The 20,849-nt window shown below is 41.3% G+C and overlaps 1 protein-coding gene across 2 annotated transcripts in view; it reads right to left on the bottom strand.

The window, feature by feature from the left end:
• Positions 1-20,849, bottom strand: part of MED13L (mediator complex subunit 13L) — a 271,111-nt gene that overhangs the window by 24,370 nt on the left and 225,892 nt on the right. Inside the window, exons 12-19 of one of the 2 annotated variants that reach the window (XM_004379045.1) lie at positions 20,344-20,449; positions 19,902-20,026; positions 16,849-16,948; positions 11,489-11,709; positions 10,697-10,902; positions 5,890-6,827; positions 2,032-2,211; positions 825-1,048 (exon numbers count right to left, since the gene is read on the bottom strand). In XM_004379045.1, coding sequence (XP_004379102.1) covers positions 825-1,048; positions 2,032-2,211; positions 5,890-6,827; positions 10,697-10,902; positions 11,489-11,709; positions 16,849-16,948; positions 19,902-20,026; positions 20,344-20,449 — 2,100 coding nt within the window. The remainder of the gene's footprint in view (positions 1-824; positions 1,049-2,031; positions 2,212-5,889; positions 6,828-10,696; positions 10,903-11,488; positions 11,710-16,848; positions 16,949-19,901; positions 20,027-20,343; positions 20,450-20,849) is intronic. The other variant, XM_023733778.1, reaches the window with a different exon arrangement.

The following is a 20,849-nucleotide window of genomic DNA, read 5'->3' as shown; positions in this document are numbered from 1 at the left end:
AATTGATAGGTATCAAAATTTTAGTATTAAGATGAATATAATGTTAAATAAAACATCACAGAAAAGAATGTCTTCCTTGGGTGTTATGCTCTTTTAAGAACTACCTATATGGATCACATTGACAACAGCAACTAGAAAGATTAGACAGGAACCTTAGGGGGCAGTGAGTGTATGTTAATGGAGGTGGAACAACTCAGAAAAGGAGGGTGAGAATGGCTGCACAACCCAAAGAATGTAATCAATGTCACTGAGTTGTACATGTAGCAATGAACTGGTATATGTTCTGCTGAGTGTATTTTCTCAACAACTACAAAAAAATAAATTCTAAAAAAATCACAGAGACATGAGACATGATTCATTTAAGTTATCTCTAGATTCAGAAATTTTCAAGCTAACCTTTTTTTATACTGTTTTCAGGAACTCCCCCTCACCTAAAAAAAAAAAGAGAGCGAGCGAGCGAGCAAGAAAGAGTAAGTAAGCTTTCTTCTGTAACACTCATCTTCTAAACAGCCACCCTACCCTGGTGAGGAACACTTTTAAACTTTGAGCACATAAATGGAGATAAAACAGTGGATGGAATTTGAAAATGTGTGGTAAGGCTGGATTAGAGAAAAGTCTTCTAAATCTAACAAAATATAACACACCAAGATGGAAAAGCAGTTTACTTCCAGAAAAACAAGCCAATTCTTTTCTTCATCCTACAACTATTTGCCAATTTTCTTTGGAATCTACTTTGAAGATATTTGTTCTTTCAAATGTGGTCATAACTAGAAACGATCAGAGGACTCCTGTCATAAAAATGATTTTCCTAATATCTTTCTTACCTCATACACAGCACTCAAGTCCCTGAAGAAAGTTTTGGCTCCTTCGAGCAAGGCCTCATTTTCTGGACACACCACAATATAGGCAACATCACGGTGGCCCCCGTATGGGTCCAACAACAGCCTCTCCCAAAATGGCAAGGAGAAGGGCGAGATGGTGAGGAAGTCCTTGTCATAGCCTACCAGCAGAGTCGGGATGGGCAAAGGCTCAGGGGACTCTTCTGAACCTAAACACAACGGTGTGGTTAGCAGGGTGTTTGAGGGTCTGTTTCCCGCAACCTGGACCATTTAGAAGTTCCTGGTGCCTTAGTCTTAATTCTGGCATCAGAAATTTCATTACATGTTTTCACGATAGTCTTAGAAATATTTTTCAAATATTCTAATTAAATGGACCCTGATAAATAACCTTAATGAAATAAGTCAGAACAACAAGATCAGAAGACCAGAACAAATTCAAGTTAGCTTTCTAGTCAGCACTACTTCATTTCATTTAAGCTAACTATTATGAGCCTAGGAAACCCTGGTGGCATAGTGGTTAAGTGCTACGGCTGCTGACCCGAAGGTCGGCCGTCCAAATCCACTAGGTGCTCCTTGGAAACTCTATGGGGCAGTTCTACTCTGTCCTATAGGGTCACTATGAGTCGGAATCGACTTGATGGCAACAGGTTTGGTTTGTTTTTTTATTATGAGCCTGACGATGAAGCAGCAGCCAGAACCAATACAGAAGTCCATCCAGATGTGATGAGGATCAGGAAGGTGGGGAGAACCTAACAAGCATGCTCTTAGGGAAGATTTTCCTCACTGACCTTCATTATGCCAAGGATGTTCAGAAAACCTGACTCTACAAGTGACTTTAGAAAAACAAAGAGATTATAAAACTTAATAACCGGTTGCCGTCGAGTCGATTCCGACTCATAGCAACCCTATAGGACCCAGAGTAGAACTGCCCCATAGGAATTCCAAGGCGGTAATCTTTACAGAAGCAGACTGCCACATCTTTCTCCCGTGGAGCAGCTGGTGGGTTCAAACTGCAGACTTTCTGTCTAGCAGCCAAGCACTTAACCACTGCACCACCAGGTCTCCTCATAAAACTTAACAGGCATGAAAAAAACAATTGCATTTTGTCAGTGAGGCAAGGATTTGATGGTAACTAAAGCTGCTCTTCGATGAATGGAAGTCAGAAGGAGCTTAAAGCGGGAAAGTGGTCTACCGTAGGTTCCCCGTCCTGCCATTTTGTGGAACTGCTGCCAGGTGAGTGGCCCCTGCACGTGCTGGATGTTCTCCCAGGTCCGGCCTGTGCGCTTCTTCTGGATGGCATCCTGGAGAAAGGGCTGCAGGGACAGCAGCATGCGGACCACGTCTTGGGAAGAGAGCATACTGATGTCCAGCACTAGAACAGAGATGAGAAGAAACACAATTCTTCAAACTTCCTCTTTCTGCTGTCACAGCCCAGGACAAAGACGTTATGGGCTGTGGGCTTGGCTTAGGAGCCAAGAGGAAAGATATTCTTCTTATAAATTAGAGAAAATAAATTAGTACTGAAAATAATCAAAGGGGAAATGGGTTGCTCTGTATAAAAGAATTTAACTGTAGTGTTGCTTTAAAGTGGGAAAATGGGTGTCTGATTTTTTTAGTCTCGTATAAACCTGTTTCTAGGGCTTTTCATAAGAAAAGAGAGCTGCTAAAGTTTCTTAATTACTGTTATTACTTTTATGTACCAGTATCAATCTTTTGATTACATGAGGGCGGAAGGAGCTTAAGTAGAAGCTTTTAAAAACTTAAGAGGAAATGCTCTTAATGTAAAAGATTTCCACAGAAATACCAAAGACGACCTCCAGGGCACCAGAGGCACATGGGAATGTGGCGAAGCCGGCACAGGACTGGAAGTCGCCCGTGTCTAGAGGAAGGTGGGCCTCATGGTTTAACAACAAATATTCCTCCTCGAGCAGTCATCCTGGGGAGGGGTTCTTAGCCTGGACTTTGTGCGTCTCTGCATGTATATATATGTATTGTTTTCCAGGGGAGCGGGTCCATAATGCTCACCAGAGTCTCAGAAAGGTCTGAGGGAAGAGCTTGAGGTGATCCACCACAAATCCACAGCTGGGTCCTGAAGACCTATCCTTGCTCTTACTTTTCTAACTGATTAGGAAAGGGGGCATGGATGGAAATCTAAGATTTATCTACCAACTAAACTGGAAATACAGCGTGCTGAAGGGTTCTTACGTCAATTATAGGTGTATCCTTGAATCAATAAAACACAAGCTGCAAACTGGTGGTCCACAGGGTTTTTTTTTTTTTTGGAGGGGGAACAAATTGCTCCGGAAAGTTTCATATACAAATCCGGATTTCCAGTTTCTCCTCAAAAACTGGGCGATCTGGCCCCCCTGGAGCTGAGACCCATGTTCCTGCATAGCCACCACTTGCTGGAGCCCAGGAGCGGCTGCCCCTCAGACACTGCTCCATGGGCCCGGCCTGCTGCCAGCCTGGTACAAGAAGACTGCCAGTCACCTTTTATCTTCAAGCTTATGTTTTTTGTTTCTTACAGTGAAGAAAAAGTAAGGTACTTGTACCCATGCCTCTACTAAAAGTGGAAAATTGACAGACCAAGAGAACCTCAGGTTCAAAAAAAATCAAAGCAGGCACAGTTCTTTGTGAACATGAATGCTATTCCTGTGCATGCAAAGTAGAGAGTGTGTTTATGTTGAAAGGGTACAGTTTAAGGCTGGCTCCCCACCTCCTTCATTTACCTCTGAAACCCAGCCCTCCCCTGCAGTCAAACGTGCTCTTCTTCACATCCAGAGATGACACTACTGATCCATCCACACAGATTACTCTTCTGCCAGAAGGTCAAGATCATGCAAAAGAAACTACCCATTTTAACCACCCAAGCTCATCACCCACATCTCTTTAGGGGAAAGATTACATATTCTTTAATTCATAAAGTCATGCAGGAAACATTAAGGCCTGCTAAGTGTAAGGCACTGTGCTTGATCTTAAGCAGCTGTAAAGATGAGAAGAATCCTTCATGCTTCCTAAGGGGTCACCACCTCCATGAAGCCTACCTGGCTTGGCCTGTGTGTCACTCCCTACTCCACTGATCTCTGTCCTCTGGACATACTTTATTATTATTTAAGGAGCTTATATAACCTTCTACCCTACAGGCCTGGGAGTGATTCAGAAGCAGGGTCTGTGTTCCTTTCCTATAACCCTCTGGTCTGGCCTCTGTGCCTACCACTCTACAGAAACAGCGCTCACCACAGTCACAAGGCACTGCTAATCCTCGTCATCAAACCCAGCTGCCCCTCAATGCCTGCTGACCGCTCTCCCTCTTTCTTGCAGCACCCTACCACTGGCTTCCAGGACAGCACCCTCTCTGGCTCTTCCTTCTCTGCCTCCTTTACAGGCCCATGCTTCACTCCCTAGCCCTCACATGTCAGGGTTCAGCCAGGCCCTGTCCTAGGCCCTCCCTCTTCTCGTTCCCCACCTTCCTCCTCAGTGGTCCCGCCTATGCCCCCGATTTCAGTTATCATCTACACACCAACTGCTCCCTCCCCGAGCCCCAGGTCCATGCAGTCCCAGTGTCTACCTGGCCTCTCTACCTGCCTAGCTCACCAGCCATCTATAAAACGTCCACATTTCCAACACAACCAACACTCAGTTTATGAACTTTCTGCCCAGGCCTCGTCGTTCTCCAGTACTTCGACCTCTGAATCGCGCCAGGACCTACCCAGGGATATAAGTGACAAACCTAGGGGTCGTCCTTAACACCTCACTCTCCCTTGTTGTCCCTAGTACTCAACTCTTTACCAAGTCCTGCAGCGACACCTCCTAAACATCTCGTGCACGCTTCCACTTCTTCCCCACATCACTGCAAGAAGCCTGAGCCAAACTATTGCTCTTATTTGATCTACTGCAATCACCTCCCAGTCTCCCCAAATCTCTTCCTGTGTTCTCTAATCCAAACACCATATTATGTATGGACAAGTAAATTGCATTTTTTTTTTTTTTTTTAACTACACAAACCTGATGCCACTGCCTCTTCTTAAAACCCTTCAATGACTTTTATCATTGCTCTCTGGATGGAGACCCAACCCCCAGCACATCTCAAAAGACTCTCTGTAATTTAGCCCCTGCTGGCTTCTAACCTCCTTTCAATTCCCCGAAGGCCCCAAGCTCCATGTAACTCTGAGCCTTCACACAGGCCACTCCTGCCTGGGACACAATTCCTTGCTTCCTATCCTCTTTACCTAGTTAATTTTTACTCATCACTGAGGCCTCAGAGCAAATGTTACTACTTCCTCAAGGAAGTCTTCCCTGCCCTCCAGACTAGGGAAAGTCCCCCCACCCCCATGCTTTCATCACTCACAGTGGTTGCAATGATAACACTTACTGGTGTGATTATTTGATCACTATCCGTTTTCATGAGGGCAGGGACCTTGTCTAGCAGGTACCCTGTGGTCCCCTGGCTGCATCCCAGTATGGATACTGAGTGAATAAGGGAAGGGCAAGTGCTTGGCACTCTCAGAGCCCACCTCCAAAAATGTTTGTCAAGTGCAGGTTTTAATAATAGAAGAGCCAGTGATGGGCCCCAGTAACCACAATACAAGGTAAAAGGTGATCACTGTTACAAGAGACATAAAACAATGGGAAACCAAGGGAAGGAGAGAATACTTTGTAAATGAGTGGGAGGCTTCACGGAAGAGGTATCATGGGAACTTGATCTTGACCAAGGGACAGATTTAAACATGCAAAGGTATGCAGACTATCAATCTGTATCTCCTGATGACGTGGATGCTCGGAAGTCATAGGATTCCCATACAGGCTCCCTGCTGATGAATTAATACAAGAGGAAGTTTTCAATAATTATTCCTCTTCAAAGAGGTTTCAATTTGAAACCTTTCCCTCAGTCCTTAAATTAGGGTGAGATCAACACAGCTCTCACTTTTACTTCTGTTTTTTGAAGGAAGGAAATTTAAAAGTTTGGTCATGTGACACAGTGAAGAAAACTTTTAAGTTGTTATTACACCAAGGTAATTTTCCAGGCAAACGTGCACTCTGGGAAACCCACCGTTGCTATGAGGCCATGAGTGGGCAGTGGCACTTCTGACCAGAGCCTCGTCCACTTTGCCACCCGTGGGATTGTCCACATACTGCCGGCCCTGCTCCAGCGCGGTGAAGCACTCGGTCCAGTAATCGTTGTTGTCGGCCTGCACCCGGTCGTAGCTCCAGCTCACACAGGGAAGAGCCTGGCGACTGTTGGAGGAAATGTAGTCCAGGAAACTCAGGGAGGCAAAAGGCTGTGTGTGTTGATTCTGCAGGAGGAGGAGAAGGCTGATAGGTGGCTCCTGGGATTTTCGGGCTCCTTCCAGCTGAGGAAGGAAGGTGGTCTGACACAGCATTAAGCGCCTCTCCGCAGCCTGACCGATATCAGAATTCTTCCCAAAGATATCCAACTCATCTTCAAGGAAGAGTCCCGAGTTGTAGCCAAGTTTGCGATTCACGATCGCACTAAAACCACAGGTGCAGCGGTACTGGTCCTCGTTGGAAGAGTCGGGGATGTAGAGCCCGACGTCTGCCCCTTTGATGTTCATGTTGCAGGCACAGATGCAACAGCTGTCAAAGTTTCTGTCTTTAAAGATATTCATCACAGAATCGGAGAGAATCAAGGTGACATAGAGACTGTGGGCTTCAGGGATTGGCTGCATGGTGGCAGGCTCCACAGAGTTAAGGGGCCGCGTGGTAGAGGGGGTAGAGGCTGGTGACCCCTGGTCGGTGCTGTCATATTTCACAGACCCTTGACCACTGGCAGTGCCCCCACCTCTGGGAGTTCTTGGGGTCCTGGGGGTTCGTGGTGTGGGGACAGAGAAGCGAGGGGTTGCTGGAGATGGCAAGACTCCTGCCCCACTGTTGCTGGCTGGGGCGGCACTGTTGAGCGTCACTGGTGTGTTCATCTGTGGTGTGTTCAGATAGTCTGGGTCTGCTAGGCTCCCGACACTAGGCACATTACTGCAACAAAGAGAAGAGCGGCAAGTGAGGAGGGGGCCTTTCACAGATGCTGGATGCATCACAGTTGCCCCAACCACACACTACATTTCTTATCATTTATGTGTGTTGTCACCTGGCATAGTCAATTTTCTCTTAAGAAAAGAATCCAAAGGAGTCAAGGCAACGTGTGGAGAAGCAAGAAGCAAGGTACCAAGAATACTAATACTAAGCATAATCCAATACAGCACTTTCCTTCTCGTTAGTCCACACTTAAGCAATCCTCGTCTTAACCTTTTGAGGGAACGGTTCCTATTTTTACAAGAAAACATGTTGCTGGATTTGGTCACTGTAATTTTTAAAAGCTGTAACTTCTAAATGGAACTTCAACACAGGAGTTCAGATGCTAAATTAGCTAGAAGACCCTAAGATTAAATTTCCATCTAATTTGCAGTTACATTTTTGTCATTTTTTGAAATTGAAAGTCTACCAGCGTACTTGTTCTCTGAGGCTATAATCCATATATGATCCTAAAGTAGTTAAAATCAAATACACATGAAAATTTAACATTTTTCTAATTTTCAAAATGCAGTCCTATCTGCGCTTGAATTTTTATAGTAATGAGTGACCATGAGGGGATTCTATTTTTGGTAACCCATTTGCCAGTACTCTACTACAGTTAGGGGCCCTGGTGGCACAGTAGTTAAGAGCTCAACTGCTAACCAAAAGGTCGGCAGTTCGAATCCACCAGCTGCTCCTCGGAAACCCTATGGGGCAGTTTTACTCTGTCCTATAGGGTCGCTATGAGTCGGAATTGACTCGACGGCAATGGTCAAGTCATCTACAATTAATACAAATATTACATATGCTGCTAAGAGGCCTTAGTATTAATTAGATGGTTGCACAAAAGTATACATATCACATCATGGTTTCCAGCTTCTAACAGATTCCTGTGGGGTGGTGGGCATTTCTAGTTCATTTTTTCTTTTCCATCATGCTGTGCAGGACCTATAGCACAATTCTTTTCAGATCCCAGAGACTAACTGGCTGATTTTACCTCTTTTCTCATAAGCAGTGACTTCTCTTTGGAATAGACAAACACAAAACAGTGTTTGCAATGTTCTGTGCTTTATTATTGTAAAAATTTGTCTTGGCATACATTCTTAGATGTACATGTAAAGCAGCATTATAAGCCCATTCTTCCCACTCAGCAAGTATCAAAAGAATACAGATTCTTTTTTTTTTTAATTCTTAATGTTCTTTTGATACATATTACGGTGCTTAAATCGATCCTCCACCAATGGACGAACATATTCATTCACTTACAACTTGAAAGAAGAATGTCATAAAGCAATGACTCTTCAAATAATTTTCTTGTGATTTTTAATTAGCTACACCTAAACTACCTACCTAAAGATCCAAATCAGACACTGTAAAGAAGTTTTCAATTTGAGACACGGTGGTATTTTTGAATACAGATAAAAAATGACCCAGAAACCTTGACTGGCAATCACTGCTCTCTCAGGGACCAAACTACTAAGTGTGTAATAATAACCTTTACTCTAATTGGACTCCTTTTAAATTTTCCTGTTCAGCGAAATCCTAAAATTATTATGCCATTCAGATCAGAAAAGGAAGCAGGACTACTAACTGAAAACTTACATAATTAAGCTGCTCCCTAGGTAGCAAGAATGGTTTATCTTACATAGTAGCCTGATTTTTCTCCCACTCAATAAAAATGAATCAAGTACCAACCCTAAGCCAGATGCTAGGGATTCAGCAGTGAAAAAAAGAAAAGTTAGATCACAAGCAAGGATGCAGACACGAAGCAAGTGCCTGCAGGCATGTGCCTGACCAAAGGGGACATTTTCATGGCACTGCCCTGGACTGATGGAGACCACAGTAGTTTCACACAGTCTAGAACTGTGCTGTCCAATAAGGGAGGCACTAGCCACATGAGCTATTTAGATGTAATTTAAATGAAACTACAAATTCAGTATCAGTCTCGCTAGCCACAGTTGAAATGCTCAACAGCTACAACCTGAGACTAGTGGTTGCCATATTGGACAGGACAGAGAGAAGACACTTCCATCACCACAGGAAGTTCTATTGGACAGTGCTGCTCTAGAATACAAAGAATCTTTGGGATGGCAAATGATGGATTTCAGAGATGTAAACAATGATCTAAAGTATTTAAATTACCATACAGCAATAGGCTGCATGCGATGCCCAGGACCTGCTGAGTGGGTTCCTAAAGCTGTGGGCCCATGCGTGTGGCTGTGTGTGCCAGCCCTTGTGCTAGGGCGCTCTAGTGGTGGTGGACCAGCGTCCACCTAAACAGCTGCAGTGCAAGTGGAGCACAGCAGCAGAAAGCCCAGGCGCTCCTATCTCTGAGAGCTTTTGAGCACACCTGCCATATTGTCGGGGCCGTATTATATCCACAGTACTTCCACAACCATTAGTGTTGGAGCCTTTCAAAAAGCCTTTGTGGGAGACAAGGACCATCTTAAGGGAAAACTCAGGTAAAATGGAATATTTAAGGTTATACATGAAATAAACCAAAAGTGGGGGAGGGGGATGGAAATCTGAGTCCTATGACAATGTCACTGTACCTTCCCAAGTCTAGGATTCTTTCCTACTGCTTCTCTGTCAGTTTGTTATCCTGATACTGACTTTACATACATCAGCACAAAGTTGATTTCACAAAGATTGTTTTATAATAGATTACAAACATGTAAGGAGCCCTTGTGGCTCAATGGTTAAGCGCTTGGCTGCTAACCAAAAGGTTAGTGGTTTGAACCCATCCAGCAGCTCTGTAGGAGAAAGACCTGGCGGTCTGCTCCCGTAAAGATCACAGCCTAGAAAACCCTATGGGGCAGGTTCGACTCCGTCACATGGGGTCACTGTGAGTCAGAATGGACTCGACAGCAACGGGGTACAAACATGTAGCTCACAGACTGGATCTGCACCGCAAATTTGTCTCTTGAATTACCTGGTAACATTTTAAGAAAGGAAAACTTACATAAAAATCCACATTTCCAGCCTCCCTCGAAACAGAAAGCTCTAACCACACCAAACCCATACTCCTGTCCGACGACAAGTTGCTGCAGCTGAATACAAACGTCCCTTTAGATGGGACACGCCCTCTACAGTTCCTCACAGACCCCACTCACACCTACTGTCCCCCACCACGACGCTGAGCATCAGAGTGCCTGGCCTTTTCTTTTACCCAATTTCACCCGCGTATCTTACCTCGCCCTGAGAGAAATTTGAGTTTGTGGCCTTTTGTTTTATAGCATTTCAATTACTTTTATTAAGAAATTATTAACCACCGGGAAAACTGATTCTACATTGTTGATACCAGTACTATGTTTTTGGACAATATCAAATATGTACCAGAGACCAAAAAAATTAAAAAAAAAACTTTTTTCCTTCTTCAAAACCTTATCCCCATTCTACTGCTGCTTCTTATATGACACGGATTCAGCGAGAGAGAAATAGCTATGTTAGTACTTCATTTTAAAGTGCCTTGAAGGAAGCACACTTGCAATCATCTATTTACATAAAATGAAGTGCTTACCACCACCCCAAAAAAGGCAGCATCTACATTACCAACTCCAAACAAGTGCTTGATTCTGTGGCAGACGCAGAATTCACACTGAAAGAGCACGGACACATGGTTCTCCACACATAACCTTAATTCTTCCAAGCATGTGAAATTTAGCTTGGGAAAAAAACTGCACATTTTCAACACAAAATAATGTGCACAAAACCATGAACTGCCAATAAAGGAACGTTTCAAAAGATATGCTACTGTCATCAGTTTTAATATTTAGTGAAGGTAAGAATCACATTAAATACAGCAAGTAACCCGACACAAGCCCTGTACATACTTGTAGCCATCTCTAATGAAAGTGGCTGCAGGTGGCATGGGCAGTTGTTCAATTTTAGGAGGAATTGCCCATGAAGGCCGAAACAGACAGGCATCGGGGATCTTCAGAGGTAGCAGGCACTGGCTCGGCAATATCTTCAGTGGAGCAAACATGGAGGATCCCACAAAAGGTTGGAAGGTTGGAACTTTGTGCACATACGAAAAGTCCTATGACAACAAAGTGGGCTCAGTGTTAACGCTGGTAAGCCATTTATTATTTGCGAAACTATTTAAACTACACTTAAGGAACTTAACAATTCACATCACACAGTGCTACTGCAAAAAAATACCAAAAAAAAGAGATTATAATTCAGTATTTCTCCTACCTGATCAGAAAAAAAAAAAGCCAAAATTATAAACGAAAAGATACTATATTCAATACTAGGTGATGTACCTGTAAACTAAATCCACTGCTGTCGAGTTGATTCCAACTCATAGCGACCCCATGTGACAGAGTAGAACTGGTCCCATAGAGTTTCCAAGGCTGCGATCTTTATGAGAACAGATTGCCAGTTCTTTCCTCCCTCGGAGCCACAGCTGGGTTCAAACCACCAACCTTTCGGTTAGCAGCCGAGCACTTGTTTTTAACCACTGTGCCACCAGGGCTCCTTAAGTGATGCCAATCATGACTTAATATAAAGGATCCTGAGAAATTTACCTATATGGCTTACAAATAAGATCATTTTAAAGAAGATGAATATAAATTCATCTGAAAATCATTCTGCCTTGGAAAAGTAAGTATACTGGCATCTACCTTTATCTCCTCTGGCTTGGGACTTCCTAACCCATCTTCCACTTCCATTCTGAATTCTGTGAGCTGTGTGGGAACCATGCTGACCATCGGGCTCTCCATCATGCCTAATGCCGTCACTGTCTCTGAACTGATTCCATCTTTATAATTCATCACAGGAGAAAAGGCAGGGTGCTGTTCCAAAGATGGAGGGGTGGGGAACATCCTTTGCAGGTCTGCAACTGCTAAAAAAAAAACAAAACAAAAACACAACACCATTTCTTTTAACAGGCAGAGCTTTTAAAAATCCTAGTTCATAGGCAGGTACCCTAGTTGGCACCAAAAAATAATGCTGAGTGGTCCTATCAGCTACACAGTTGAATACTGACAATGGAAACCTCTAAGAAGGCCATTAGCAGAAATTTGTCCCTTTCTGGAACTTTACCATTATCCTCTAGATGCTTGAATATTTACCCTCACATTAATTAAATGAACAAACTCTACACGACATGTATTTTTTCTTCCAGCAATTCGTTTGCAAGTCTAAGGAGATGAACTATGTAGGAACCAGAAGTAATGAGATGGAGATCACTTTAATACAAGTTCTAACCCTGCTTACAGTTAAGTATGAAATATTTCAGAATTATATAACAAATACCATATAACAAATATTACCCAGAAAATCCATGAACAACAACATGGGGCATTTCTATTACAGACAATGAGAATTGTTTGAAGCCAGAAATTGTAGTTCGTATGCAGTGGCGTTACTCAGCTAGCTGACAAATCTACTACACTCACAGCTGTTGTTTTGGGGAAATTCTTCCAGACTGACATCAAAATGAAACTTCGTATTTAGAATTAACAATCCTATGTAGAACCGAAAGACAATTTGCTGAAAATCAAAAAAAAAAATATTCTTTTAAGAAATTACTTAGAAAAGTGGTTCTCACTTTTTTTTTTTTAAAGCACTTTAATATAGTTGAGGTAAACATCATCATCACCAAGGAGCTGACAAACAGTAGGGAGCTATGTAATGGAATGCAAGTTGTAGTTGTGAAATATGGCCACTAGGTGGTGTCCTGTGCAGCAATTTTATTTACAAGGTTGGAGCCACAACTTGAAGTCCGTGATTTGGAATCACATTTGTGTCCCATTTCCCATTGTATTGCTCTTTCTAGCAACTTTAACATTTGAACAGCCAAAAAGTAACCACTGAACAGATTAAGATCTGACTTCTAGCTCTGGATCAGAAACTAATAAAGAATAACTGCACCACTCCCTGCCCAGGGATAGAGCCTAAGGCAGTGCAGCACAATGAAGGAGTGGTGGGCAGGCCCCACCATCCGGGGAGGCACGCTCAGTCACAGCTCTGCCATGGTCAGGTCACTGCCCCCTCTCTCTGGCGTTAGTTCCTTCAGCTACAAGAGAAGGCTTAGCTAGATGTGTGATTCGCAGCAGGCTTGCTTTCTTTCCTTTTTCCATGAGGGAGGAGAAAGAGCTTCCAACCACCTCAGCACATGGAGGCAGAAAAAGGTGAGAACCTCTGGATTCGATGATCTTTACCAAGTTTGCTGCTGAGCAAATTACAGATAATCCTAAATGATTTACCCTCTTCCTGGCCTCAGGTGCCTATGTGTAAAGTAGGGGAGGAGGGAAGTCAAGCAGGAAGGGTTCCAGATCTCAATTTCTATTTCCATCAGAGTGGCTCTACTTCTGCTTTCTGGAGTAGGGTTAGGGTTCGATTTCATTAGACAAAATGGTACCTGCTGCTGCTGAAAACAAAGAAACTAAAAGCCCAAAGTTGATCTTGAAGGCACCTTCTTGCTATGAGAGTGTTATATCCTTAAGGAATTTAACAATTCACAGAACTAGGTATACAAGCCAAGCCAAGCCAAACATGGAACTATCGGAGAACCATTTGAGACACTACATAATTGATAAATTCTGAGGTGGAAAAGCTGGTCCTTAATGTAGCAGCAACAAGAGCAGTAAGTTTTCTTTAAAACAAAGCTGAAGATTTGATATACAGTTAAGATTATACTTGAAATACATCCATTACCTTTAACCTTTAGTCTCTATTTCTTTTCCCCAAGCCAAACAGGAGCTACTAGTCCATTTTACCATAAAATTAATTTGTAAGTGTAATGTTATTAGCTATACTTCTGCTTTACAAAATCTTCAAACTCACATTACATTATAGATCTTAATCGCCAATGTCAATCTTTGGAAAAGAAGGAAATTGTATATATTTTCTTAGATTTAAAATGACAGTGAGCTTAAGCATAGCCTTTCCTTCGCTTCTAAGTATTCTGGCTATGGTACAAAATATTATCCAAAAAAAAAAAAGTTTCCTTAAATTAGTTTTTAAATTTTCTTTAAAAATTGTAATAAAGGCACTTTCCACTTTGGGCTACTTGGTTTCTTTGATGCTACCTAACACAGTCATATACCTCAGTTTTCAAAGCCTTAGCCAGTTTGATAATTTTTATCAAAGCTAAAATAGCACAAAAAAAGCCTGGATAAAATGAGATTCTGCCTCCCAGGGAGTCACTTTAAAAAGCGGTCTCACTCTTATTACCAGATATTCTTAAAGACGATTCTTAACCTCTCTAGTGTCAATGTTCTCATCTGGAAAATAGGAATAACACTATCTACCGCATATGTTTTTTGTGCATATTAAATGAGATAATGTATGCACAGAAGTGAACGCTTTGCCACATATATCTAAGCAGTCAGTAAGTGACGGAGTCATCACTAATTAGGCCTGCTTCCAAATTCTAGTTTGAATGGAAAAAAGATGGCAATGCTGCTAAGTTTCAGGGAATTTCTGAAAAGAGATGACCCTAAAGAAGTTTTGAGATGATCAAAGGGAACTAGATTTAAGTGGGTAAGGCAGAAACATTCAGAAGACTCAGAGAAACTCTTTGGTTCTCCAAAAAAACAAAAGCATGGTTTGCCTTTTCAATTTTCTTCCTACAAAATGGCAAAGTGATGGAGGGGACAGCTACCAGAATGGACTAAAGTTGAGCAGTCTTGCCTACAATGCTCTGCTTACTCATATACCATCTGTCCTTCAATATTCACTGCACTTCAGCTGGAGCCCATTACCTAAACCTACTGTTCCCTCTACTATTTTTTAAGTACTCATGTACAGGACTGAAGCCCCCCAATATAAATCAGCACTGATCTCCCAGTATCTCCCATCACAGAGCACCTAGCAGAGTTCCTTGCAAATAGTAGGTGCTCTTGTAGAATACATACATGAAACAAATTCCAAGTCGAACTCTTTCACTTTGCCCTCTCAAAGACTCTTATTTCAAACAGACATGCTTTTAAAGATGAAAATTTATAAACAACTAGTTAACAATAAAACCTAAGAAAATGAAAACACTTCCATTTTTACTACTTTATTATAACACAATAGTACCTAGATTAACAGAGACTTGATGCTAAACTAAACCTATTGTTATGGATTGTTGCTTTCCTCCTTATTACAGATCACAAGTAAATAATTATGGACCTGTGCTGCCCAACACAGCTCCTACTAGCCACATGTGGCTATTGAGCACTCGAAAGAAGGAAGGCCTGTCCGAACTGAGATGTGCTGCACGTGTAAAATACACACTGGACTCCAAAGAGTCAGTACCAAAAAGAATGTAAATTATCTCAATACTTTTTATGCTGATTACATGTAGAAATAAAAACATTTAAATGCATAAGTTTAAATAAAACAGCATTAAAATTAATTTCACCTGTTTTACTTTTCTGAGGTGGCTACTAGAAAATTAAAAAAATACACCTGTGGCTCTCATTTCTGGTTCACAATGTATTTCTATTGGACAGCGCTGTTCTAGACAGTAAATTGTATAATATGTCTGTCTTTCCAACTCAATGTCCAATAAAGCTGTTGCAGAGATGAAAACATCTTGGCAGGGTATTTTCACTGTCCTTTCTTGAGAGGTAATCCTGTGTGTGTGTCCACACTTAGAGACACGCATAAAATAAATAACCCACTGCCATCAAGTCAATTCTGACTCAGCGATCCCATAGACACACATATGCTTTCATATTTAAATTAAAAAGATCCTCTTAACTCTTGTATACCTGAATTTTCCTGATGCTAATATTTCTGTGCCATATTACAAATTCATTAGTTTTTCTAACCTGTACTCTCTCATAAAATTGTGAGTAGCTTCTCTTTGAAACAACTCCTTTTTGAATAGAAAGGAGAGAGTGCACAGTACTACTTTCCTGGGCAGTGACACTAACTAGCAGGATGGTTGGCGGGTGAACAATCTTAGGCAAGTCACCTGATATTTAAAACTGCTATGTATCACTTAACGTCAAAAAGGGCAGAGGGTTAGCCAGTTCAATACTAGGGAAGAAATCCACTCATCTGACCTATTCCATATGTATCTATTTCAATACTGTTTCTTTTAATCTGTGAGTTCCATGTTTGTAAAATTCTGCAGTGCAGGGTAATAAAAAAAGAAAAATGTTTAATTAAAAAAACCACAGCAACTGGCTGGCTATCATTATTCATTTTCATACATGTCACGCTTGAGAAAGCTTTGCGTATTTTAAAAAGCTATGGATCCACTAAAGCTGTCAAAATCCAATCTCTGTATACTTCACACTTCTATATTTGAGTAAATCAGCACTACATTTATAGGTTCATAAAACTTTTTGACTCATCCCTATGACATGGTGGTTTTTCCCCTCAATTTGTTCTCATTACCGGCTGAAGTTAATGAGAAGGTATTAAAGAATGATTTGCAATAGAACTATGTTTCTGCTTCAGAGTATCCACATAAGCTACCCTGACATTCGTTTCTCTTATAGAATAATATGGTTTCTTAGGGTAAAGAATATACTGGAAAAAAGATGTTTCTCTTCCTGTCAGTATACGTAATAAAAACTAGTTGATTTCAAAAGGAAAACACCAAAACTTCAGTACGAATCTGAAAAAGGACCACAGAAAACTAATAATCATTATCCTTGGGTGAATTAAATGTATGAAAATTGAAACATTTACACAAGCGCTCAGAATATCTCCCTGAACGTCACTCGAGTAGCATTCTGCCTACTGGGGAAGGACTATTAAAAAACAAACTGAAACACGCTGTTTTCCATATTTTAAACCATAAAAGAAAAGTCTTAATTCGAAAGCAAAGGAAAAGGAACTCAAATGACGCTCCTCCCTGCATACAGTGGGCTCCTGTCATTGCAGAAACACCAACTTATATGAGTTTCAGTTCATAGTTAGAATTTTGTCAAAAGAAAGAGAAAAAGGAGGGGAATCTCCAAGAAGGCGACACTGAGTATGCGAACACTGTAAGTTTAGGTAGTGAGTCAAGCCTCGGTCAATTTGCTCCACTTACTTGGTGGGTAAGGAACGGCAGTCCTTCCATCCTTTCCAAGAGGTCGGTCTTCTGTCCCAACCGTAGGCATTTTTGATGACCGCAGTGCAGGTGACACAGCCTAGAACAGACCATTCATATTACAACGGAGTAACATATTTGCATATAAGCAGGGCAGTCATCAAATATTTCTTAGTGTATGCCTATTAATATTGAGAAATAAAGGAAAGCTGTCTTCTTACACAGTGTTCACTGGGTGAGCTCCTAGAAATACCAGCAGAGAGAGAAACAAAGGCGATGGTTACAAGCTTATCAAGTATGAGAAATGGAGTGACTGAGTCTTTTTTTCACGGACCTGGTGAGGGCAGATTATGCCGTCAAAGCAGAGACTGCAGACTTGAAGCAGCTCTCTCCTCCCAGGTCATCAGAAGAGTCCTTTCACAGACACAGTGATTACATTAGGGTGGTGCCTCCAGCTGTGATTGGCAATCGGTTTGGTTTGCCTTCTGTTTGGAGGCAGGCAGCTAAAAGAGATGACCTCAGGCCCTCCAAAGCTATTAATCTTTTACTTTTCACCATGGTGAACCATGTATCTTCTGGACCTATCTCAACAGTTACTGTTCATCTTCACAAAAAACAACCTTATCTCATAAAATGACTGAAATACAGAGGAAGTTTTTCTCTGATCTGTTTAAAGTCCCTTACTAGGCAAGATTATCTTTAACTAAAGTAAAGTAAGATAAAATAAAACCAAGAAAAAGAGGATTATTACAAATAGAAGGCCTTCTGGTTTTATTTATTTACACTTAAACCATAACATAGACTTGAAATGTAAAATCAAATTCAAAGACATCTGAGATAAAACTTAGCCAAACGCCATTTCTAGTTACTAAGTAAGATGAATTAGCAAATTATTTTAAGGTAAACTCTTCACTTGATTAAACACTAGGCTAGAAATCAGAGTAAAGTAGAAACACTCAGTTCAGAGAAATGAAAATTAGATTTAAAATGTCCAACTGTCCTTTGCACATTACTAAAAATATATTCCAAAACTTTAAAGTAAACGTTTAGTCCAGCAGCCATTCAGAATTTATGTAGAGAATAACTACAGTGGCTCAGAACAGAGACAAGCAATCACTAGCAACGGTGGCTATGAAGAACACTGAGGCACTCTGTACTGCTTGCTCTTTTCCCTTTTCTCCTCCTCTTCTATTCCTTTGATTTGTGATTCCTTTTCTTTTCATACTTTGTTCCTACCATCACCACCGAAGACCTGTCCTAACCCTTAGGATCATTAAAACCAATCCTAGGCAATACATGGCTTTAGGGAGATAGTCAAGTTCAAAAGGATCTCCAGTGCTTAGATCAGCAATAAGAAAACTTCTCATTCCTTCTACCAAAGGGTTTTTCACATTGCCATGTCCTTTTCCATCATGCAGTCACTTTACGCGTTCAGGTCCTCAGGTTTCAATACAACCCAAAAACCAAAACCAAAACCGTTGTCGTCCAGAAAACTCCGACTCATAGCAACCCTACAGGACAGAGCAGAACTGCTCCATCAGGTTTCCCAGGAGCAGGTGGTGTATTTGAACTGCTGACCTCTTAGTTAACAGCCGAGCTCTTAACCATTGTCCCACCAGCGTGCCTTCAAAAGTTACCAAATAATAGTCCTGCTTTCTGCATATCAGAATGATGACAAGGAAATTAGCACTCACTCTACCAGGTCAGTTCCACACTTAGCAGCCTTCAGAGGAACACACTATAGGTATAGCATAGTTTGAAGTCCAGGGGTTTGAGCCTGGCCAAAGCATTCCTAACCATATCTGTCTCTCCCCAGCATCAGAAAGCAGACTAATGGTCTGTTCATTATCCCCCATAATCCTTTCAGTTCATTTCTGTTGTTAACCAAGGCTCATACCAGGCTCAAACTAACGTCCGTCCCCTGCCTCTCACTGAACCCAGTCTCTCCACATTTCAAATCAAATCCATTCTTTGAGGCCATTATGGATTCATCATCTTCTAAGTACCGATGACATTAATGGTGTATATTATATGCTAAGCAGATAAATTTTATTTTAAAGTGCAATGGGTCTTAGAAACGTGATTCCTACTTAATGTTCAAGCCTTAACTTTAACAGTGCTTCCCTGTCACTATGTACCTGACCCTGCGGCATCTTTAGATTCAGGTCTATTACTACATTCAGAGTTACAAGTATATTGTAACCTTATGTATTTTATATGTTATTTCTCCTTACGTCTGTGAGTGTCTCAGGTATAAGGATGGTAATTTAATCATATCTTTAACCTCAATGGTTAGGCTGAGTACCCATCACAAAGGAACTGATCATCAAATGATTAACAGTGTATATAAAATGGATAGATGGGGAAGTAGCTAATTAAATAAAGAAAAAATGAACCGGCTTCTTTGAAAAAGAAGGCCTATCTTTATTCATCTCTAGGTTCCCCACAAATACATGGGCACTTATATTTGCCCAAAGGAACAGAGTTGATTAGGAAGACGAGGACACAAATTTCCAGACTCTTAGTCCAGCTGTTCTCCAGAGTTAACAATTCTTATCTGACCCTTTCATCATATGATGCTTTGTATACTGTAATTTCTATGTGCATAAATTCTGCTTCCTTACTACAATGCCTGTTTCTAGAAAGTATATATCAGATTTATATTATGTATCTCTCAAAATGTAGATGGAACTCTGACTTATTAGATAAATAAGAAGGTATGTGGGCATTTTTCAGAATTGACCTAGCGGGACTACACATTTCTTTCAGTCCTATGATTTATGTAGAAAGATTAAAATAAATGTGAAAGACTACAATATTTACAACAGGAATAACAGTAATGAAAAATGCCATCAACAAACAAAGTTCGAGCGGTGTTAGATACAGATAACTCTGGCATTTCTTCAAAGTATACCAATATTTTTTAAGAACATTCAAAACCTAAAATAAAGCTCCAAAATTCAGTAGACCAAACTATAAAGGAACACTGAAGCAAGATCATAATGTCATCCCTTGTAGGGAAATTTTTGTATGTGAAGCTGTGGCAGACTCACCCCAAGTTCGTCGTCATCAGAATTATCAAAGATGTTGTCTAAGTCATGCAGGGAAGGTGCCAAATCTGTCACCTGCGTAAGACTACCGGAGCCAGCTCTGCCAGCAGCATTATCCTGCCGGACATCTGCAGGAAAGGAGGCAAAAGGGCCAGAATAAGCGGCTTCACCGAGGGATGAGGAGTGAGGGGAGGACACGGATCTCAATGCACAAGACCTGCCTGTGAATTGGTTCTCTATGGTTTTAATTAAATTTAGTGACCATTATTTCCAAATATGTGTATCAGTTTTGAAAGGAACTGAAAAACAAACTTATGAAGAATATATTAAAGGTGAGATCACATTACTGCTACTACAATCAGAATATAATTTTAAATCGAGAAGCATCTTCCTTGCATTTTATTTTAGCAACAATCCAAGTGAGGCAAATAATCATTGTACACACCTGTTTTAGTAGCAGAACTGAAAATAGACATGGCATTTTTCCCATCAGGCACCGGCGTGGAATGACCTGGTGTAGTGACATCCTTGGTACCAAATCCATCCTCTGACTGTATAATAAATTCAGCCAAACAAAACACATGAACACCAACCCAAAGTGTGGGAATATGAGGGAGAACACAAAGAATTAGAGGGTAGAATGGAATTTGTTATGAGCACAAGTATGATAAACCATGGTCTATGCAACCAAAGGAAATAAAAGAGATGCCCTTTCTCCTGAATTTACACAGAACCAAGAACTCCCCCACTTCTCCCTTGACCCAGTGGGGTATTCTTAGTGAATCAGGGTTTTATGCCTAAATGGTACTGGGGGCATTTGATTACAGACTGGCCCATGGTGTTTTAAAAGCTGCCTTTTATAACAACTTAGACATAGAATTATGGATCATGCTTTCTGGATCTAAATAGATCTCTATAAAGGAGTCTATGAAACGTTCCCCTGAATTAAAC

This window comes from Trichechus manatus, unplaced genomic scaffold, assembly GCF_000243295.1.
Source record: "Trichechus manatus latirostris isolate Lorelei unplaced genomic scaffold, TriManLat1.0 scaffold00061, whole genome shotgun sequence".
Classification (NCBI taxonomy): domain Eukaryota; kingdom Metazoa; phylum Chordata; class Mammalia; order Sirenia; family Trichechidae; genus Trichechus; species Trichechus manatus.
Note: the sequence above shows the minus strand (reverse complement) of the source record. Positions and strands in the feature narration are given on the sequence as shown.